The sequence below is a fragment of the Triplophysa dalaica genome, chromosome 2, assembly GCF_015846415.1.
Source record: "Triplophysa dalaica isolate WHDGS20190420 chromosome 2, ASM1584641v1, whole genome shotgun sequence".
Classification (NCBI taxonomy): domain Eukaryota; kingdom Metazoa; phylum Chordata; class Actinopteri; order Cypriniformes; family Nemacheilidae; genus Triplophysa; species Triplophysa dalaica.
Window position 1 is genome coordinate 18,018,244 of NC_079543.1, and position 24,573 is coordinate 18,042,816.

At 42.2% G+C, this 24,573-nt stretch overlaps 1 protein-coding gene across 1 annotated transcript; it reads right to left on the bottom strand.

Moving 5' to 3' along the window:
* Positions 1 to 1,151: 1,151 nt before the first annotated feature.
* LOC130413890 (general transcription factor II-I repeat domain-containing protein 2-like) lies at positions 1,152 to 23,225 on the bottom strand. The gene is made up of 2 exons (XM_056739428.1): positions 22,154 to 23,225; positions 1,152 to 1,974 (listed from the first exon to the last, which is right to left on the bottom strand). Exons 1-2 carry the CDS (start codon positions 22,965 to 22,967, stop codon positions 1,892 to 1,894), a joined length of 897 nt encoding a protein of 298 aa, XP_056595406.1. The 5' UTR covers positions 22,968 to 23,225; the 3' UTR covers positions 1,152 to 1,891.
* Positions 23,226 to 24,573: the final 1,348 nt, after the last annotated feature.

Below are 24,573 nucleotides of genomic sequence, written 5' to 3' on the forward strand. Positions count from 1 at the left end.
ATGAATTTAATCCAAACACACCTGTAACATCATTTCTGTATGTGCAAACAAATTATTTGCAGCACTATGTCAACAGTTCCTTAGGTTGGTTCTACATCACTAAACAGCAAAGATGTAAGCAGATTTCAAGAGAATCAGACTTCTTTATAGCACTTTCGATTATAAACACAGCAAATAACCCAAGATGTAAGGAAAAAAAGGAACTATTCATTTCAATTTGATTTACATAGCATTTTTTACAATGTTGCATTGTTTCAAAGCAGCTTTACAGGAAGAAAGACAAAAGTAACCAAAAAGTTAATATGAGTACTTAAATAACAAGAGGCGCATCTTTTTGGTTGTTGACAGAGATTGCCATAGCCGGGATGATCAGTCAAGTCTGTAGGATCTCGTTGGAGGATGGCACATGAAGTCCATGACATTACACTTACAGTACATTTAGGAATTTAGATTTACATTTTTTTCTTGTGTGCTCATTCACTAAGCTGAACAAGAGAGCTCTCTTTCTCTCCCACAAGCTCTGGAGCTGATTCAACATGCAGAATGAGCCAAAAAACAGCTGTCGACATTTGCCTAGAGGTAACGGTGTAGAACACACTAACAAAACTAAAGCCAACCGACGCTTAAAAAACACCTGACATTGATGTATGCGTGCCATCAGGGTACACTGTGTGCTTGAGGTGTCACATTGTACATTGTGCGTACCTTGTAAGGTGTGCTACACAATACATGCTCTGTGTGAAGATAACCGGTTATAAATGTTCTATTGGTTGTATTCTTTTGAACATTTGTTTAGTGTTAAACAAATGAAACACCTGCTTGTGTCCAGGAAAAAAATTAAAATAACTGATTTTTAATTGATGTATGCGTGCCATCAGGGCACACTGTGTGCTTGAGGTGACACATTGTACATTGTAAGGTGTGTTACACAATACATGCTCTGTGTGAAGATAACCGGTTATAAATGTTCTATTGGTTGTATTCTTTTGAACATTTGTTTAGTGTTAAAAAACTGAAATACCTTCTTGTGTCCAGGAAAAAGTTAAAATAACTCATTTTTAAATTACAGTGAATGTTATTTTGAAAAAGGAATGATCACTTTTTCATCTAGTAAGGATAGCACTTTACAATATCAATATCTTCACTGCTCATTTAACTTTTGCTCAAAATCTTTTTTTATTGACATTTCACAGTTTTACAGCGTAAAGCTTTTATGAAAAATACCATCAAAAAAGATACCTGCAAACCGGTAAGAGGTGAAAAAGGTGACAGCCATACGCGGCGTGGGGGGGGGGGTTGGGAGCTTTTTTTCTGTATAAGGGGTTTGCAGTGTTTCCCCTATGTTCCGGACAATACTTTTTCAAATAAATAATATTTAATCAATTGAGCCCAGTCGAATTTGTCAATAAAAAGTGAACATCTAATGTTTTATCGGGCCATTTATTTTATATTCTGATATCACAGTTTGTAGGCTCTGGTGCTAAAGTTAAGTCCTAGTGGCCTATTTTAATATGTAATAAAACTACTAACAACAAAATGTAACAACTGAAATGAATTTGTCATGAGCAGAAGTGCTAAAAAGTTACTAACAAGTAGCTTTTCCATGCCATTCATACTAGAACTGATTCTAAATAATCTCCAATTAAAACATGATTCATTATGAAATGCTCTTAACATGCTGCTTATTCATGCTATTGATATTATTAATATCATTAATTCTAAATCTAGATACAAGAAGTTATGGTTTATAATGTCACAAACCTAGCTAAAGCTACAGCTGAATATAGTTTATTACTGCTGCATTTCGTTTACTTAAGCGTTACAGTAAAAGTTTCCATTTATTTCCCTGCTCCTGGTGTTGTCTGCAGGTCATTCTTTATATGCGGCGCGTCTAAAGAGGCGGGAGAAACCTTTCATCCGGTGGCAGGGGCGCCGTATAGAGGGGAAAGTTAGGACAATTCCAAGGGCCCGTGACTGAAAGGGGTAAAAACAAACATAAAATTATCAAACCATCATCATTCATTATATATATTTATATAATAAAACAATTAATAATATCTTTGTTTATTGGCAGTAAAAGTAAAAAATTCCCATTGATCAAAAAGTAAACATCCATATTGACCGACCCCTGTATCTAAATGAAATGGTTTGGTCCTGCCTTAGCGCTCTCAGGGACGGTGTTTAGTTGCTGTCAGTAGATGCGCCATGAACTAAAGTGACCACAATTTTCCCTAATCAAAATCTGGTTTTCAAAAAAGGAAAGAGAGAAAAGAGAGAGAGGAAAGACAAAGGAAAGGTGGGTGCCTATAGCAGTGGTTCTCAACTCTTGCCCGCGAGATCCACATTCCTGACGAGTATGGCACAAACTCTGATAAAACACATGAAGAGGCATCAGTGACTTCAGGGACAGACGCGTTCAATTTAATGTTCGGCTGCGCATATTGTTTGGCATATCGCATTAAAGTACCGCGCAAACTGCACTTAAATCTCTTTTGCGGTACTTAAATGTCATACGATGATTGATTTGCGACGCGCCGCATTATGTTGAACGCATCTTTTCTAAAGACGCCGATTAGCTTGTTCAGATGTTTTATATCAGATTCAGAATAAATTAGATCTCGCAGGCCAGAGTTGAGAACCACTGGCCTATACTCGGTGATTGGTTTAAACTGTTGGCTTAATGTCCATAGTGAAATAAGCTAGCTGGCAAAACATTTACATTTATGCATTTGGCAGACGCTTTTATCCAAAGCGACTTACATTGCATTAACCTATACATTTTTACTTAGGTACGTGCAATCCCCTGGGATCAACCCACAACCTTTCGTTGTTAACGCAAAGCTCTTACCACTAAGCTACAGGAAAGCAAAAGTCTAGTGTTAGCCTACATTTAATCACCATTTAATCAGTGCAGGGAAACGTTTAGCACCATAATAACCCTGGTGTGGAAATTCCATTTTTATGTCCACTTTATTTTCTTGTTGGCCTATATGTGCAGCGAGTTAAGTATACAAATCTACCGTTTTGATTGTTTTGAGAGGATGATGGTAATTTTAAGTTTGTTCGTTTTTCTTTTTTTAAATCTTTCATTAATAATAATAATTTTGTTAAGATACTTTAACATTTTGTCAATTTTTTCAATAAAAATACATTGAGACAGCAAATTTTTTACGGTTGTTTTTAATCTTGCATCAGATAGTGAACTGCATAATACTTGCTTGCATGTACAAATCACCAGCATTAAATATTGTGCTGGTACTAGTTTTGAACTACAAGCAGCATGACTGTTGCAGGCCTTTAATTAGAGTTATGTAAAGCTTTTGATGGGACAGTTAGGTCCTACAGATGTGGTTACAACAGCTGCGCAGAGGGGGCCCAATATGATTTTGTTATGGGGCCCAAAATTCCTGGCGGCGCCCCTGTCCGGTTGTGACTAGACTGTTGCTGCAGGGGCAGGGCGTCCGTTATCTCTGTACTTAGCCATATTGTCCGACACGAGCTCTCTGTCCGCTGGTTAGAGTGTGCTTACCTGTGTGTGAGCGGAGTGCATGTGTCTGTGCGCGCGCAAGCATTGGGACGGAACCTGATACGGGGGCAAATGAGAATTGTTAACGTAGAGACTAAAATGACATGCCAACGTATAAATAAGATAAAGACCATAATGCTATTTAGTTTGTTTAATAAAATAACCCCCCCCCCCCACAGGAAAAAAACTCTTGGGATTTACACTTAACTCGCCAATTTAGGAGAAATGCAAAGGCTATCATCATCATCATATCTTTCACTTGTCGATTAAAATGAGGAACTACTCCAAATATTGCTATAATAGCAGAATGTTCTATCGGCATTTCTAAAATCTCTGAAATAACTCGAAATATTGACTGCCAAAATGATTTAATTTCGAGCAGGACCAAAACATATGTGAAAGTGAAGCAAACACTTGCCCGCACCGGTCACACATAGGGTCAAAATCAGGTAGAAACTTGACAAGTTTGGTATTATTGGTTTTACACCAGTGGAGACTGTATGACTTAGAACTCGAGTACCCTATGACGTGAGGAAATTAAAGAAGAGTGTATTCTATTTAATGCTTTCTCCCAGGTTCCATCTGAGAATGGTATCTCCAGCTCCTCTTCCCATCGATTGCTTAACCGGGTCTAGGGTTCCAGATTATACGAATTTAATAAAGAATAGACTGCTCCAATAGAGCCTTTGGAGCAAGCATAAAGCAACAGGACTGAGTCTAGAAGAGAGCTAGGTGGTTGATATGGGCAATTAGCGTACTTTGTTGATATAAAACTGCGAAATTGCAAGAATCTGAAAAAGTGGGAGCATGGGACATTAAATCTTGTCGTAAACTGGTCAAAATATACAAATATATTATCACTAAACATATCTCCTATTGTCTTGACTCTCTTCTGACCCATGCGTCAAAAGCTTCACTTGTAATTGAGGGTGCAAATAAATGATTTCTAGTAATAGGAGCATGTACAGAAATGTCCTTGAGCATGAAAAATGCCTTATGTCGAGATTTTTCTCCCGTAGACCAGTTATCTCTGTCTCAAGTTTTCATAATGTTTAATTAACAAAGTTCGGGAGGAGCCGGAGCATATAATCAGCCGGATGGTCTTCAATCAGCATCACTGATTCTACACAATCAGCCCTAAACGAGCTCGCTTATAAATAGAGAAAACATTTCACCTGCTCTTTCTCAGCCGGTTCCGAGCTCAGCGCACTCGCCCTGACCAGGGCGGAGTGTTTCGGGTTCGGATGGATCCGGCGAGCTCGGAGCCCGCTTCCTGGGCAGCACGCCAAATACTATCAACATCGCTGTTATCTGCGCAGGTGAACTCGTGAACCACTTTAGTTTGCAGCAAGAGCACTTCATCTGAACACGACGACAATCCGCGCTACATTTCGGATATAGTTGTTTTCATCACGTCTACTTCGGAGCGGACTGCTGCCGTGTTATTCGCGAGTTCCGCCTTCACTGCATGCAGTTCAGATTTAACCGCTTCAAATTCCTTAATTAACACCGACCGGAGCAGGCCCACAATATCCTCTTTCTACGAGGCAAGAATTTAGGCTTTCATTACCGTTGTTACCATTCGTTTATCACCATCGTCTACAGCGGACGGTGAAATCGAGCCCACGGATACAGGCCCTGTAGAAGCCTCACATCCCGCAAATTTGTACTTTCGCAAGTTGTTAGCCATCAATGCACAAACTTTAGAGTCAAACGCGAAAAAAAAAAACTTAAAACAATTAGTACCCTTTTGTCATTATTTGGTGCCTAATTTCCAAATTTCAGATGAGCACTATCAAGTCACAGACTACTCCATCACCAGCTTGCTACCCCCTCCACCTATATGGGAAGTCTGCAGACCTGGAGCATGCAGTTTTGCGCCCCCAGGCAGTTTTACGCCCGGCAGTTTTACGCCCCTGCTGTTCCTTATTTCTCCAATAGGGGCACTATGCAGTTTTACGCCCCTGCTGTATAATTAATACAAGTTCAGAGAGATTTATTTTTCTAAAACTTTTTGAAATAACAAGACAGTACAACTGCATGATCATTTCATATTTCATAATTATTTCCAAGTATTATTACAAACGAGATCAATGATACCACAATATAATAGGCCTAAATAGCCAGCCAACAACTAATATTAAGAAAACAAGATACACGATTAATTGAGCACTAACAATCACAAACGTGATAAAACCCACATAAAGTGCTCATACATTATAAACCAGATCATAAAGTTAAAATATTTAATGGAAAATATCAAAGAGGTATATTGTATGTACAATAGATAATTGGATCATCTCTTTAACAACTCAAATCAAGATCCATATGGGACTTATGTTTTCAATTTGAGTTTGAACATGTTTGTGGTTGTTGGTGCTCAATTATTGATTTTTTTCATGAAAAACTTGAGTATGTGTGCAGCTAAACTGAAATAGTTTCTATATAATATAGAATGCAATGCAAGTTAACAGGGCCAGAAGAATATCTTACCATAACAGGCCATCTCGGATTGACTACGGAGACAAAATGAGAATAAATTATAAAGAAAATAAATATGAAAATGAGATATCGAGTTGGCCTACACGTGGTTAGCTAAGGTTGATCCAGACACAACATTGACCTGGTCGCTAATAAGTATTAATTGTATTGTCTTTGAGTTTAAATTACACTCACCAATATCTATATTATATATATATATATATATATATGTTAAGATGTTTAGATTAATTCATAAAAATATGAATTAATCGTCAAAAAACAATGCATGTTGGACCATTTCTTAGTAAGAAAAACGATTATTTACCATACCTCTAACTCGCGATTGACGACGAAGTTATCTGTTAGGTCTGTTCTGGTGGTTCATAATGAACAGCGAACCCCTAGTGGAGCAATAAGGAACCACAGGGTCCTAAAACTGCATGGGGCGTAAAACTGCCTGGGGCGCAAAACTGCATTCTCCAGGTCTGCAGACTCCCCCTTCTCCCCTCCACTGCACATTTCTGATGGGAGTCAGAAGGCTGTCCCTACATGGACGTGAGCAAATCCATAAATAATAGGGGTATGATGACAGGCTTAGTGTTATGGATCTTCTCTATAGGCATGGCAGAGAACCCAAGTGCAGGCACAAGACAAGGCGGATGTGTATGGGGTTAACAGGGTTTATTTGACAATAACAGGACTATAAAACACAAAACAAGCAAAACAAAACCCACGATGGGGGAAAACAATACAGGGATATATATATATAACTTTAACAACAACGAACAAGGACACTAACTAACTAAACTGATAAAACAAACACTTGATACAAAACACTAACACTGACTAAACTACACTTACTTTGACACGGAACAGGAACGGGAAACAGGAACAGCATATAGCATACGAAAGACATTCAAACAACGTGAAGTAAAGACAATCACATTCACATTCAATGCACGAGCGACGAGACAAAGAAACAAGAGGGCTCTTTATAGGGGAAGGTAATTAACACTAACTATGAAACAGGAGGGTAGGAAAACGATGACGCGACTCGGGGAGAGTATGGAAGGCCAAGAGTGTCAAAACCATCTCTCCCCACAAGAAACAGAGGATTCTGTATGATTCCACCTCTAAACCAAGAAATACCTGACAAGGAGAGGTGAAACCATGACAGAACCCCCGCCTTAAGGAGCAGCAACCTGATGCTCCTCAAAGGCACGAACAAGACAAGGCAGACTGGGACAAAGACAAGAACCAGACAGACAGGGTCAACATGATAAGGGGGATACAGGACATGACAATGATTGGACTAGGGTGTGACAATAAAAATAGTAGACAAGGGAGGGGGGGTGGAGGCAAACAAGAACACATCGGGGGAAGTCCAGAAGGGGCAGGGCTGGGAGGGGAAGTCCTAGCCCTGGGGAACGCGCCAGAGCGCGGAGCCCCAGAGGGCTTGACAGGGCTGGGCGCCGGCTGACGGGCCGGCTGGACAGGGCTGGGCGCCGGCTGACGGGCCGGCTGGACAGGGCTGGGCGCCGGCTGACGGGCCGGCTGGACAGGGCTGGGCGCCGGCTGACGGGCCGGCTGGACAGGGCTGGGCGCCGGCTGACGGGCCGGCTGGACAGGGCTGGGCGCCGGCTGACGGGCCGGCTGGACAGGGCTGGGCGCCGGCTGACGGGCCGGCTGGACAGGGCTGGGCGCCGGCTGACGGGCCGGCTGGACAGGGCTGGGCGCCGGCTGACGGGCCGGCTGGGCAGCCGGGCTTGACGGCGGCGGCTGGGCAGCCGGGCTTGACGGCGGCGGCTGGGCAGCCGGGCTTGACGGCGGCGGCTGGGCAGCCGGGCTTGACGGCGGCTGGGCAGCGCTCTTAGGCGGCTGCTGGACCAGCCTGGGTGCCGGTTTCTGGAGCGGATCTGCGGCCGGGCTGGACGCTCGGACCGTCACCTCCCCACAGCGCCCCCCCAAAAAATATTTGGGGTTTGGGACCGCAGGACTCGGGACCGCAGGACTCGGGACCGCAGGACTCGGGACCGCAGGACTCGGGACCGCAGGACTCGGGACCGCAGGACTCGGGACCGCAGGACTCGGGACCGCAGGACTCGGGACCGCAGGACTCGGGACCGCAGGACTCGGGACCGCAGGACTCGGGACCGCAGGACTCGGGACCGCAGGACTCGGGACCGCAGGACTCGGGACCGCAGGACTCGGGACCGCAGGACTCGGGACCGCAGGACTCGGGACCGCAGGACTCGGGACCGCAGGACTCGGGACCGCAGGACTCGGGACCGCAGGACTCGGGACCGCAGGACTCGGGACCGCAGGACTCGGGACCGCAGGACTCGGGACCGCAGGACTCCGTTGCCTCTTCTTTCTCCCCTGCTTGCCAACAGAGCTGGTTGGCGGTGGAGTGGCTACAGGAGGCGAGGAGAGACCTAAGAAACCGATCTGCAGGGCACGACCCTCGGGAATCGAGGCTAGCCCAGATGGAGAATCCAGTCTGGACCACTCACGATCCAGCAGGGTCTGGACTGTGTCCGCGAAGCCCTTGGACTTCAACTGGCGCATTTCAGCGGGTCCTAGGGGCTCATCGAGGCAACTATTAAAAATAGCTTTTAACTCCGCCTCGTTGAACCCCGAAGACCGCGCCGCGGCCAGGAAGTCAAAGGCAAAGTCCTTCACGAACCTTCCCCGCTGCCGGAGGCCAAACAAAACGTGGGCTTGGTGGTCTCTTGTGGCAGCGATCTCCCCACGGCACCCCCCCAAAAAATATTTGGGGCTGGATAGCTCCGGCTCCGGACTGGGTAGCTCCGGACTGGGTAGCTCCGGACTGGGTAGCTCCGGACTGGGTAGCTCCGGACTGGGTAGCTCCGGACTGGGTAGCTCCGGACTGGGTAGCTCCGGACTGGGTAGCTCCGGACTGGGTAGCTCCGGACTGGGTAGCTCCGGACTGGGTAGCTCCGGACTGGGTAGCTCCGGACTGGGTAGCTCCGGACTGGGTAGCTCCGGACTGGGTAGCTCCGGACTGGGTAGCTCCGGACTGGGTAGCTCCGGACTGGGTAGCTCCGGACTCGGGATCGGTTGCTGCACCAGACTGGACGCTCCTCCACCCTGGCTCCTCCTCCGGAAAATCGGACCCTTGGCTGGGCCCGAGGAGGACAGAGGGTTTTCTGGGACAGAGGAGTCTACTGGCAGCGTCCCCGAGTCTCTCCTCCCCCGTTCATCTTGGGCCCCACCAGAGGAATCGGCGACCATGGAGCTCAAGCCAGCGGGTACGGAGTCCCCCAGGGCTGCGGTGGCCAGGACGAGATCCTTCGGAGCGCTCGACCGCGAGGTGGAAGTCCCAAGTGGAACCTCGCCTCCGGGATCACTCCGGTTGCTCACGAACCTGACCATGTCCGCAAACCCCAGGGGAGCCAGCAGCCTCTTCTCTGACGGCGTGAGGGGCCGAGTGAGGCAGCAGTTGAAAATTGTTTTCAACTCTTCCTCTCCAAACTCGGTCATCACCGCCGCCGTCGAGAATAGCTTGGCGAACTCCCGGTCACCGACACTCCCCTGGCGGAGTCCAAGCATTAAGTGGGCCTGAAGAGACCGTGGAACTGACCCCTTACCGTCCATGCTGCCTGCTGGGTTCGGATCTGGCTCGTGCATTCTGTTATGGATCTTCTCTATAGGCATGGCAGAGAACCCAAGTGCAGGCACAAGACAAGGCGGATGTGTATGGGGTTAACAGGGTTTATTTGACAATAACAGGACTATAAAACACAAAACAAGCAAAACAAAACCCACGATGGGGGAAAACAATACAGGGATATATATATATAACTTTAACAACAACGAACAAGGACACTAACTAACTAAACTGATAAAACAAACACTTGATACAAAACACTAACACTGACTAAACTACACTTACTTTGACACGGAACAGGAACGGGAAACAGGAACAGCATAAAGCATACGAAAGACATTCAAACAACGTGAAGTAAAGACATTCACATTCAATGCACGAGCGACGAGACAAAGAAACAAGAGGGCTCTTTATAGGGGAAGGTAATTAACACTAACTATGAAACAGGAGGGTAGGAAAACGATGACGCGACTCGGGGAGAGTATGGAAGGCCAAGAGTGTCAAAACCATCTCTCCCCACAAGAAACAGAGGATTCTGTATGATTCCACCTCTAAACCAAGAAATACCTGACAAGGAGAGGTGAAACCATGACACTTAGCTCATAAGATAAGAATACATTTTACTTAGGCAATAATTTACATTTTCTTCAAAATAATAAATCAATAAATGTGACACTGGATCACAAAACCAATCTTAAATAGCAAGGATTTTTTTTTAGTAAAAGCCATAAAATACATTGTATGTTTCAAAATGATAGTTTTTTATTTTATGCTAAAAATCATTAGGATATAATGTAAAGATTATGTTCCATGAAGATATTTTGTAAATTTCCATTCCCTTAATTTTAAAAACTTTATTTTGGTGAAAGGATGGCCTGCAACAGTTGCTCTGCTTAACAACTTCAAAGGCAATTTTCTGAAATTAAGATGTTTTTCCTGTGGTTCAGTGGTTAAATCCATATAAGTTTCTTCACACTTTATGCATGAGTTTAGAAAACACACTTGGAAACACCAATATCATTATTAATCTGAATTAATTGGTTTTGGCAGACAGACACTATTACGAAAATCATTTAAAGTTCTGTTACCGAATTCAACCCCGGAAAAAGTAAATGTTGCCTTAATATGACTTAAGTAGCTATATTTTTTATAACAAGATACTTAAGTAAACTTTGAAGAATATTAAATAAATTCATCCTATAACGTTGGCCATGCATACTTTAGATATGCACCTCTGTATAACACCGTACAACAGTTCAGTAAAGTGAGGATATATGGTACATTCACTTTATTAAGCTATTTTTAAAATAACATTAAAACAAAAATGCTTATTCTTTATTTATTTTGGGATTGATATTGTCATGGTTATTAATTAACAGAATACAGTAAGAAACATCAATGGGCTCCCAGCAAGCAATAGCCGTCGTTTGGTTTAATTTCTTGGACATGTTTTGTGGGTAGCCACAATTTAGCTCCAATTTAAACCGGCTATTTGAGGCCCACGTATAGGCAAGACTAGTAGTATGATCATATACTATCAAAAGTTTGATTGATTTATGACCCCCCGTCAAAGTTCTGTCAACCAGTCACTCAAATGGAGACTTTTATGGCCTGTCAATCTTGATGACAGTTATGTTATATGACTGTTGTTGGGGACTCCCCTGACCCCAACCCTTCCTTCAGTGGGTCTAGCTACCTACACCCCCCTCATCACTCCCTAATCAAAAAGGTGTGTTTTCATCCTGTTTACTATAGGCTATTTGTGAAAGACGTTTATAAATTAGAGAGAGAGAAAATAAATGTTTTATGGGGGGTTTTCTTCCAAGAGAATTGTTTCCTTGTTTTATGTCTTTTATCATGCTAATGAGTGAAATGAGACTTGAGGTTTGCAATCTTATCAAAGTGTGACTGTCATCCTACTATCTGTCAGTCTTGTTTGCCAGTTTATATTGGCTTTTGTTGTTGTAAGCCTATCCCTGCAATTAAAGGTATTTTCATCCTGCTGGCATGACACCCTGCTGTTCTCACATAACAGTTTGAAACCTTACGGTTGTGTTTTAAATTAGAGAGAGATAATGGTTATGTGTTGTTTCATCTTATTGTAAGTTGGTTCCATTTATCTGATAAATGATTAAAGTTTTTGAGTCAGCATTTTATCATTGTGTCATAAACTATATCTTTTTTCTTCAACGGCATGCCCTGACATGTTCTTCCTGGTCATGGAGGAATGGGGGATTGTTTTTTGTTAGCACCTCTAAGAGGTGTGTTTCTAACAAATGGCACAGTCTTAAGACAATGAACCAAAAAAAGTTTGGGTTTCCATTCTGACTCATTTTCTGGATATGTCTGTGTGTCTAGGATCTGGTGTGACATAAAATCTTTCATGTTTGTGTTAGTGACTCTTTTTGATCATTTTGGGATAAAAAAATTAAGCATGTTCTAAATCTGGTTAAGGGTTAAACTTTTAAAACAAGGAATAACAAAAAACCTAGTCAATATCTTCAAGTCATAGTTCTACACTGTTTTATTTAATAAATGTTAAGTTTCAGATGATATCTCAAGATCCACAGGAAGGATGGTGCTATCCCCTATAGTTCTAACCATTGGTTTAAATACAATTGTTTAGCACTCCTTTCAAAATTCAAGATCTATTACTGTATTCTTTAAAAAAATGTAGAAAAGTAAAATTATTTCTTTGCATCCTGTTGAGTAACGAATGAGACCCAACGTTGCGTTTTTTAATGTAGCTTCTATTAAAAGAGTTGTAGCTAAGGATGTGCAGGGATGGGCATAAATACATGTAAATGTATTTAAAATACAAATACAAAATACTGTGTGGAAAAGTGTATTTAAATACAAATACAAAATACTGTGTGGAAAAATGTATTTAAATACAAATACAGTATTTTGTATTTTGAAAATACACAAAATACATGTGAAATTGGTGATTCAGTGCAGGTACCCCTATTAGGCTAAAATCTATCTGGGCCTATTCTAAATGCCAAAAAGCATGATGTGTTTAACTGCTAAGAAACTTTCGTTTTCATTTTATTTACCGCTTCCCTTCCCCTGCCTGGTAGGAAATACATAACTACAAAAAAAGACACTTTATAAAATGTTTTATTTTATTATGTTTTATCACCCACGGTGGCTTAACGGTTAGCACGTTCGCCTCACACCTCCAGGGTTGGGGGTTCGATTCCCGCTTCCGACTTGTGTGTGTGGAGTTTGCATGTTCTCCCTGTGCCTCGGGGGTTTCCTCCGGGACTCCGGTTTCCTCCCCTGGTCCAAAGATATGCATGGTAGGTTGATTGGCATCTCTGGATAAATTGTCCGTAGGGTGTGAGTGCGTGAGCGAATGAGTGAGTGTGTGTGCCCTGCGATGGGTTGGCACTCCATCCAGGGTGTATCCTGCCTTGATGCCCCGTGACCCGAGGTAGTTCGGAAAAGCGGTAGAAAATGGATGGATGGATGTTTTATCACCATCATAACTTCAAACTCAGTAACAAAAATAGAAAGTTTGTCTAAAATAAAAAATAAATAAAATTAGAATTTGGCATTATTCAACCAAAGGTTGTTTTTTTTCTACTAAAAGCTAAAGATTTTGTGTGGTGTATCATTAATCAGTGTCATCACAGATGCACACAATCAATACAGATTGTTGGGTTGTAGCTACAGCTGAAGCTCACGTGCATGAATGTTAGGGTTGGGGAAGGGCGTGTCTGGCCTGAATTATGTTGGTTGATGCACGAAAACACCCTGATAAAAAGGTTGACTGGCTCAAAGTATTTTGAGTATTTTGAAAATACAAAAATACTCATCTTAAATGTATTTAAATACAAATTACATTAGATTTTTCCAAAGGCTTTAAAATACAAAATACAAAATACTATTTTGTATTTCAAATACGTATTTTAAATACATGTATTTGAAATACTGCCCATCCCTGAGGATGTGTAATAGGTCGAAGAATGTTTGGGGGACTCAAACACCCCCCCCCCATCCACTTTTCACATCTTAACTCATGAGACTGCATCAGACTGAGACTATAGGAGTTTCTTTTTCATTTCAACCCTCTTTATCGCAATTATTTAATGTTGTTCATCTGATAGCAAAGAAGTCTAAACAGGTAGTGTTTCCATTTCACATTATTTTAAAGGAATATATTTGTAAGTGTTTAACAAATGGTTAAATGTTTTTTTAACGATTCTCTTCAGATCTAAACTTTACAGGAACAAAGCATAAGTTGAACAACTTGTCATGGTTCTGCCACTTCTATTCAGGCTTTTCAAGTCTTGGGGCAGAACCATAATAGTATCAGCTGTTTAGTGTGAGAAGGACATGACATTGTTATAAAATGGCATGCCATGTGCTTTCTTTGTCTTGTCTAGGTCCCCACCCTCTCGTTACATCATAAATTTTCTCATTATGATTTCATCCTCTTCACCTGTCCCCACTTGATTAAGGTTCTATTTTTATCCCCTAGCACTCTCTGTCCTGTGCTCGTTTGTTATTGTTCCTTTTGTATCCGTTTGCTTGTTGGAACCGCTTATCAAGGAGTGGTCCCTACGCTGTGTCCCAGCGGTCTGTTCCAACCGCTGTTCCTGTTTATGCCCTTGTGTTTATCCCCTTGGGTTTATCCTTGTTGAGTTTTTGAAATTAGTTTGATTGTAATCCTTATACTATACCCTCAAGTACACATCATGCACGCAACGTGGATCTCTCACTATATATCAAGTGTCGATCAAAACGTTTGACCGGTTTTAGAGATTCAATCCTCACCATGTGAAGATCAAGAACATTTTAACATTTCTTAAATTGTTCTTCTTTTGTAAACCTTTTTGTCTGGTTTCAACATTTCCATTTAGTCAGTACAAAGTTGGCTGTTATTAACAAGTTTTTAGAAGATGTTCTGTTTGTCACTAATTTGTGAATATTTACAAATGACAAATTTGTTAGAAGTGACATTTGTTAGCTTCGTTACATGTTTTACAACAAATTAACCCTATTGTCGGCACAGGTAGGACAGCTTTTTCATTTTCTGACAATCTACATAATGTGATAAAACAGACATGGTAAGGCTATGGATTTGAATTAATTTTATGTAAAGTTTCTCATTTGAACTTTTTCATAATGTTTTCATTAGCTTCAGCTTCATTTTCTTAATTTACAACTTTTTAGTTATAATTAGTTGCATGTTTACTACTTTGTGATTTTTGACCCGTTCATTGTGTCAAGTTCTTGTTCAATTGTCTTATTTTCCTTACTAATTTATCCAAAATGTCTTGCTTTAATGCTGGTAACATTAGATGTTCTAAGTTTTCTCATTGTTTAAGCCTTGTTTTAGGGTTGATGCATGTTTCCTTTGATTTAATAAAAAACAAGTATTTACACCCAAAACTTAATCTTATCGTCTCTATTTATTTTATTACACATCTAGTATAATAGCTATTGAGTATGTATGTTTTACTTGCATAGGCACCAATATTTGGCACAAAATGTGCATGCAGTCCTTATGAGCTAAATATAAGATTACTATGGTGTAGCTCAGTTATATTTTACTAAAGAAAGCATCTTGATTTAGGTTAGTTTTTCTTTGAAAGGAGGAAAGGAAAGTTGCTTAAAGATTCAAGAGACGGTTCCGTCAGAAAACCTGTTTCCATGGAGTGTACATTCAATTTGTGTGGTTACAAGATTTACAGCACAACCTGTGTTCATGTGGGTCAACACAACACTTTTTACGTTATCCTTGAAAGTCTGATTATTTATTGTTGTATAGTCTGTATGCAGTTTTACGGCAATTATAACAGCAAATAAAGGAAATATAATTATTGGTCCTGAAGCCAGAAACTATTCAAAGGTAGCTCTCTTCTATGCAATGTGCATTTTTCATGCCTTTTTTGTTTTTGAAATAGGTTTCATGTAAAGCTGCTCTGTAACAATGAAAATTGTTAAAAGTACTTAATAAATAAAGCTGACTTGACTATATTCTACATTCTGTTGGATGATGCATTTGCATTGTCTTCACATGTAGATATGAGTTTGAAGAGGTCTCATTCTCAAGATTCTTGGTAACGTCACAAGACAATGTTGTGAAGTAGTAATTTTTCACTGTCTATGTTGGTATAATAGCCAACATTTAGCCAACCAACCCGTTCTCACTCCCGATTCGTCACATATTGATGCTCGGTCAGCGCCCCACGCCGTCACCTTTGAACGCGCAGGGTACCCCTTTGGCATCGTTTTTCGACGAACAGGGAACTGCGTTGCTGTTGGCTAAATGCAACGGTAGGATATATTTTTCCTTACCAAAAGTTTACGTTCCCGGAATGTTCCCTAGAGGTTGGTTTCTTTCTAACCAACGGCTAATGTTCGCGGAATATTCCCTGCAAGTTAGTTTTTCCAACCAACAGCTAATGTTCCCGGAACGTTCCCTGCAGGTTAGTTTTTTTCTAACAAACAGCTAACGTTCCCGGAACGTTCCCTTCAGGTTATTTTATGGGGTAACAATTAAAACAGAAAATAACTTGCAGGGAGCGTTCTGTACAGGTTCCCCTTTAGGTTATTAACTAGTAGTCTTAAAAATAGAATAACAAACAATACAAACACAGATGAAAACGTAACACTTTTTGTTAATACCTAAATACAAGTGACCAAATGTGATCCTTATAAGCCTTACAAAACTTTACCATTATCTGGCAATGCATGCGCGCATGAACAACGTTTCTTCCGTTTCTTGCCAAGTAATTCAGACTCAGGGTAAACAATTTGGGGTAGATCGGGGTCTGGCTGCCCCAATAACAAGCTGTTCGCAGTGATAGGGTGAACATCTACGTCCGAAGACACGTAGCCCATAGGTTTGGAGTTTAATATGCCTTCGATCTCTGTAAGCACTGTACTTAGCACTTCCTCAGTAACATGTTTGGCTAACATTGTGTAACATTGAGAGCAGATTTTAGAGACCTTATCTCCCTCTCCCATAGTCCCCCAAAATGAGGAGCTCCAGGAGGATTGAATTTGAAAAGAATTTTCTGCTTTGCAAGCTGACTTTGCAGAGTGGGTTGCATGGCTGCAAATGCTTCTGATAGTTCTCTTTCTCCTCACTTGAAGTTTGTTTCCCGGTCAGAATAGAGTTCATGGGGAGTTCCTCGGCGGGCACCGAATCTGCGTAGGGCCATGAGGAATGAATCTGTATCAATTTTAGGTCGTAAATCAATGTAGACTCCTCTGGTGGTCATACATTTAAATATGATTCCCCACCGTTTTTCATTGCTCCAGCCTACTTTGATTGTGAAAGGCCCAAAACAATCAACACCTGTCGAATAAAAAGCTGGGCGGTGGAGACGGAGTCGGGCTGGTGGTAGATCGGCCATTTTTGGCACTTCAGGCTTACCACGCCATTTTTTGCATTCATGACACTGGTGTTGGTGCCGCTGTACTGCTTCTCGCCCTCTAATGATCCAGTATTTACGGCGTAACTCAGCATATACTCTTTCTGGGCCAGGATGGTGAAGTTTTTCATCATAATGTTGGATCAGGAGTTGACTGAGTGGGTGTTTGGGATCCATGACAATTGGATGGGCAGTATCTGGCATAAGCAGCTCACTTCGTCGCAAACGGCCACCGACCCTTATGAGCCCAGTAGACTGGTTCATCTCTGGTGCAAGTGAGACTAATCTGCTGTTGGAAGGCAAAGATTTGTCACATATTAATACATCAAGCTCAACTGGGAAACACATAGCTTGAGCTCGTTTCAAGAGTGAGATATCAGCAGTCATATAGTCTTGGGCTGATAGATCCCTTGTCTGATTGGCTTGTTTTAACTGTTCCTGTGCTTCATGTTCCACCAGTTGATCAAAACTGCGGTATGGCGAGAATTCTTGCATTATGTCAGAGAAATCTACTGTGGTCAGGCTGCAGAAGGTCACTTCTCTTCATCCGTGTTCTCTGGGACCAATTCCTCTGGGTCATTAGACCAGGTACTTGGGTTCTGCCACAAAAATTGTGGTCCCTGTTTCCAGTGACTTGGGTCTGATAGCTGGTGAAGTGTTCTACTATGGGTAATGTCATCTGCGGGGTTGGTTTCAGACTTCACATAATGCCATGCTTGAGAAGCAGTCAGCTCCTGAATTTCTGCAATTCTTGTGTCCACAAACACCTTATATCTGCATGAATCTGATTGGATCCAAGATAAAACTGTCTTTGAGTCACTCCACAATGTCACCTGTCCAATGTCCAGGGTGAGTTCCCTTTTCAGAAGTCTTGCCAATTGAGCTCCACTGAGTGATGCGCAGAGTTCTAGCCTGGGAACAGATAACTGCCGCATTGGTGCCACCCTTGATCTTGCTGTGATAAACTGTTCAGTAGCATCGTATGGCAGCAAATTGTCAAGAGATATTTTCAGTCTAGCAAACTGCCAGGGGTCTTTCACTGTGAAATCGGGTATGGAAGAGTTTGGACCTCTGTAAATGCGCTCTCTGGTAGGAGGAGAATGAGAGCGTTGAACATAGTCTCTTGGACTATAATGATACCTTGGGTGGTAATCAATTTGTTCTCTAAATCTGAAGTCAGCTGCAGGGGAAGGATGATGTATTTGTGAGTATGCTGGGAAGTGTCCTTGGACATGAGCGTAGCTCGGGCCATGTGCAGCGTGTATACTTAACTTGTGTTGAGGTTACGATGTACATGGCTGAGTTGGTTGATCTTGCACATACCTGTTCTTTGGTGTGAACTGTAGTCTCATTTCTGAAAATTCACCTGACAACTTAATCTCACCATCTCGCTCCTCATCTGCTGAATCTTCCTTTCCATCATCCATAACTGGGTTTGCAGTCTCTTTAGACTTGGTCAGACGTGGAGCGGGAACAGGAGTATTTTTCTTAGCTGTCTTTGTTAATGGTTGTGTGCGAGGCAAAAGGCACAGGACGCTGTGATGAGTCTGATTCATCCATTTCGGAGCTGCATTTCATGTCCTCAATGGTGTTATGCAGTCGTCTGTTCTCTTCTCGTAGCTGCCAAATCACCTTTTGAGCATCTCTGTCTCCATACTGATCTCCAGTATCCTCAGTAACATCATCTTGGTTAGTTATGTGGATGAACAAGGAAGTGCGCCTCCTGTCGAAAGCACGCAACACTGCCTTCAGATCAGGTGATGAACATACCTACAGTACTTCCAGGGCAAATCTGAAGAGGGGCATCAGAAAGGCCAAGCACTGCTACAAGTTGAAGCTAGAGGAGCATTTTTCCAATTCTGACCCTCGACGCATGTGGCAGGGCATCCAGGCCATTAGTGACTACAAACCCAACCACTCCATCCCCATAAACACAGATGCCGCCTTCCTGAGTGAGCTTAATGACTTTTATGCATGCTTTGAGAGAGACAATAGGGAACCCGCCACCAGGCTCACACCTTCTACTGAACTAAGCCGGATAAACACGCGCAAAGCTGCTGGCCCAGATGGCATCCCTGGTCGCGTACTCCGGGCATGTGCGGAGCAGCTCGCTGGGGTCTTCACGGACATCTTCAACCTGTCCCTCGCCCAAGCAGTGGTTCCTGCATGTTTTAAATCCACCTCCATTGTGCCCATTCCAAAAAATTCCAGCCAGACATGCCTGAATGACTACCGCCCTGTAGCACTCACACCCATTGTCATGAAGTGCTTCGAGCGGCTGGTCCTGTCACACCTAAAAGACTCTCTACCATCCACACTGGACCCATACCAATTTGCTTATCGTAGCAATAGGAGCACAGATGATGCGGTGTCTATGGCGCTGCACTCCGTGCTCACACATCTGGACAATAAGGACACTTATGCATGCATGCTGTTTGTAGACTTCAGCTCTGCATTCAATACCGTCATCCCTTCCAAGCTAATCATCAAACTTGGAAACATAGGCATTAACAACTCAACCTGCAACTGGATTACGGATTTCTTGACGAACAGGCCTCAGCTTGTTAGGTTAGGCAACATCTGCTCCACCACAATCACCCTCAACACAGGGCTGCGTACTGAGCCCCTTTCTCTACTCACTCGACTGCAGGCCTGTGAATGGATCTAACTCCTTCATCAAGTTCGCAGACGATACAACAGTGATTGGTCTCATCAGCAACAACGATGAGACTGCTTACAGGGAGGAGGTACGGCACCTGGCCACATGGTGCTCAAACAACAACCTGCTCCTTAACACCTCCAAGACAAAGGAGATCATCGTGGACTTCAGGAAGGCGAAAGGAGGCACACACAACCCCACCCACATTAATGGGATGGCTGTCGAACGTAGTTTCCAGTTTTAAGTTCCTGGGGACCCATATTTCGGAGAACCTGTCCTGGACCACCAACACCTCATGCCTGGTCAAGAAGGCTCACCAGCGTCTCTTCTTTCTGAGGACACTGAAGAAGAACCAACTGTCTTCAACTATCCTGGTGAACTTCTATCGCTGCACGATAGAGAGCATCCTGACCAACTGTGTCACAGTCTGGTATGGGAACTGTTCTGTTGCGGAGCGCAAGGCACTGCAGCGGGTGGTGAAAACAGCCCAGCGCATCACAGGGACTACACTCCCTTCCATTGAGGACATCCAGAAGAAACGCTGTCTGCCTCGAGCTTGCAGCATTCTCAAGGACTCCTCTCACCCCGCTCACAGATTGTTTACTCTCCTGCCTTCCGATAGGCGCTTCAGGTGCCTCCGGACAAGAACCAGCAGACTAGGGAGCAGCTTTTTTCCCAGAGCTGTTTCATTATTGAACTCTGTCCTCCACTGATTCCACTACCCCTCATAACTTTAACTTTAATGCTGCTATTACATTGTTTACATTGCACTACAGGGCTGCCATGCATGACTGAACTGTACACACCAGTACTTCATGTATCTGCTCTACCGGACTGTTTACACACACACAGCATAATTTGCACTCTATACTGCTCACTTGCACACAAGGAATATTACCGCATGCTCATTTGCACTAATGGACTACTGGTGATTCCATTAACTTGGTCTCATAAATGCATTACCTCATCTACTGCACTGTAACTTCAATAACTGCACTAACTCATCTACTGCACTGTAACTTCAATAACTGCACTAACTCATCTACTGCACTGTAACTTTCAGAACTGCATTACCTCATCTACTGCACTGTAACTTCAATAACTGCACTAACTCATCTACTGCACTGTAACTCTATTAACTGCATCTACTCGTATATTGCACCATAACTTCAATTACTGTATTAGTAACTCAGTAACTCTATTAACTGCATCTACTCGTATATTGCACCATAACTTCAATTACTGTATTAGTAACTCAGTAACTCTATTAACTGCATCTACTCATCTACTGCACTGTAACTTCAATAACTGCACTAACTCATCTACTGCACTGTAACTCTATTAACGGCATCTACTCATCTATTGCACCATAACTTCAATAACTGCATTAACTCATCTACTGCACTGTAACCTTAATAACTGCATTAACTCATCTACTTCACTGTAACCTTAATAACTTCATTAACTCATCTTCTGCACTGTAACTTTAATAGCTAATGTCTGTAATAAATGCACACTTAAGTCACTTGCACTATTGTATAGTCTAAATTGTTATCTCTTCATATCCACCTGTACATTAATGTTCACAGTATATATCCTTGTGTATATATTGTCCATAGTACATACCGACTGTCATATTGTTATAGAACATTTGTATAGCATTTCCCTAATATTGTATTCTGTATTTATTCACACTGTATATCCTGCACTTGCTAATTGCACTTCTGGTTAGACCTTAACTACATTTCGTTACACTGTACTTGTATATGTGTAATGACAATAAAGTTGAATCTAATCTAATCATCTAATCTTATGTGTCAGCTGGTGAAGGGTGTCATCCCGGCAGTACCTTCATTTCCTGACTCCCAGCGGCTAGGTTCTAACTGGTCCGTGTACGTTTTATTCATTTGATATCCTATATTAAATAAATTAATGGAAACTGAAAAATGACTCGTTTTTTCATTTTTCGTTTAGTTCAACAAACGAAAAATTAGATTTCGCCCCTATTTTTCATTTTTCGTTTGTCGTTTAAAAAACGAATTTCGGACTCAATATGGCAGGGGTGTCAAAGTCAAATGGACGGAGGGCCAAATAAAAAATTTAGCTACAAGCCGAGGGCCGGACTGTTCGAATGTTCATTGAAAAATTTTTCAATGACGCATATAGTCTAGTGAACCTAATTGAACCTACTGAAAACCTAACAAATATATTCCAATATGATCAGATAAATAAAGCAATATTTTCTTATGGCTCTGTCAGTAATCTTTAATTTTCAACAGACACAAAAGACAAATTTCCTTTATATAAAAATCCCCATAACATGAACATTAAATGAAAGAAACCGGTATTCAAGGCTCTGATAAAGTTAACTGTGCGCGTGATGATGCTCATTACATGCTCCATTTTCAAGGCTTTACCGCACAACGCTTCCTGGTGTATGATACAATGATAAGCTGTCAGCTCACCTGTCGCGTTTTCCTCTTGCATCTTTTCCCGTATCTTCGCCACCAGTCCGCTCCTGTGTCCACACATCGCAGGTGCTCCGTCGGTTGTCAAACCTACGAGTTTTTCCCAAGGCAGCTCCATCTCATTTACACATCTTGACACCTCTTCATACAAATCATGCCCCGTAGTTGTGCCATGCATAGGACGTAAAGCCAAAAACTCCTCTGTCACGCTTAGGCTGGAGTCCACTCCGCGGATGAAAATTGACAACTGGGCAATGTCAGAAATGTCGGTGCTCTCATCCACAGCCAAGGAATATGCAATGAAATCTTTTCCCTTTTTCACAAGCTGCTCTTTTAGATTGATGGACAACTGGTCTACTCTCTCGGCAATGGTGTTTCTGCTCAGACTCACATTTAAAAAGAGTTGCCTTTTTTCTGGGCAAACTTCGTCACAAACTTTAATCATGCAGTTTTTGATGAAATCCCCCTCCGTAAATGGCCGGGCTGATTTAGCGATCTCTTCTGCCAAAATAAAACTGGCCTTGACAGCAGCCTGGCCTTGTGATTTGGCATTTTTGAACAGAGCCTGTCGAGATTTGAGGCCTCGTTTTAATTCCTCTGCTTTTTGTAGCCTTTGTTCCATGTCCATATTCTTGTTTTTGTCCGCGTGTTTCGTTTCATAATGTCGTCTCAGATTATACTCTTTCAGTACCGCCACACTTTCTCCACACAGAAGACACACAGGTTTTCCAGCTACCTCCGTGAACATATACTCCGACTCCCACCTTGTTTGAAACCCCCGGTTCTCAGTGTCCACCTTCCGTTTTGCCATTTTTGATGGGTATCTGAAAGTTAATTTTACTGTGATGCTGACGACTGCTGTGCCAATAAATATTGAAATGAAGCAGCCTACTGCTCGGTGCGTCACCGTTGCATTGTGGGAAATGTAGTATTGGTGCGTGTAAAAGATCTGCGGGCTGCCGGCTTGCTGCGGTCTGCGGGCCGGTTCTAATAATAAATCAAGATCATCCCAGGGGCCGTAAAAAACCTTCTCGCGGGCCGGATGTGGCCCGCGGGCCTTGACTCTGACATATGTGCAATATGGCATTCGTACATGTGGGCGGCGCTCTAACGCCCCTCTCACCCGATTGGTCAAATCGCCCATCGTTCTGTACGGCCTTAATTCTGACCGGCAGAATAAGAGTCACCTCTAGTCCTTCATTTTTAAGTTATTGTAAGTATATCTCGACGCGACCCTCTGCTTATTGTTAACTGTGCGTGATATTTAAGCAGACATATCTGTTGCAATGTACGACATTTAAGATATTGCAAGCCATACAGTATGTTGAATACCAGGGGTCTCCAACCTGCTCCTGGTGAGCTACTCTTCAGCTCCAACCCCAATCAAACACACCTGGGTTGCTTGATAATTACAGACAGGTGTGCTGAAGCAGGGTTGAAGCTGCAATTTGCAGGACAGTAGCTCACCAGGTCCAGGGTTGAAGATCCCTGCTGTATACAGTATTACTTCTACATTTTACACCATTTTCACAAACTTTGATCCCAGAAAAATTGTTGTTAAATTGATAGAGTGCTTAGTGGGATGGATCAGGGGGGTATTCTAGAAAGCTGGTTAGTTTAAGGGTTATCGATTAAGGGTTGCCGATAACCCCAACTTTCATTTTCAATAACGGAGATAACTTTCAGGGTATGTAAGTAACCATAGCAACTCACTCTCTAAAGATAACCTGCTCAGCTTTTGTCAATATATTATGGGTTGGGTCAAAGATAGTTGTGCTCTGGTTAGAGTGCCAGATTTAAATCTCAAAGATAGCAAATTCAATTCCCAGGCTGCGAGGTTTCATTAGACGATCCCCAATGGGATCACCAGGGCATATTATTAACGTATTTAAATTATTATTATAATTTAATATCTATTTACATTAAAAAATACATAAAACTTAGACTTAAGTTTTTTTATACTGACTGGATTCCTTAAAAATGTCTTTCTGATCCTCAGCCTCCTCCTACAGTTTAGTATTGAAAGGCCTTTCTCCAAATCACAATTAGTCTTTCAGAATATACCGTTTTCACCTCTTTTAACTTCAACATCTTTACTTCTGAAAGCCTTGACATTTATTGGCATTAGCAAACAAAGTCATAAAGAAACAAACAAAATGTATGTGTATTTGAAACGGATATATGTGGGCTATATGACATATTGGACATGTGACTGGGCCTAACATTTTAAACCTCTACCTCTGTCACAGCAGATCTTCATCCTCTGCTGCAATTTAATTGTCATACATGGTGTAGTGTACTGAAAAGCATTACACAATGTTTTCCCAAAAATTATGACCAATTAAGTAGTTTATAGAATTAAAAGAGTTTCCATTAATATGACTACATCAGCAACTGTTGGAAATATAGCTGATACA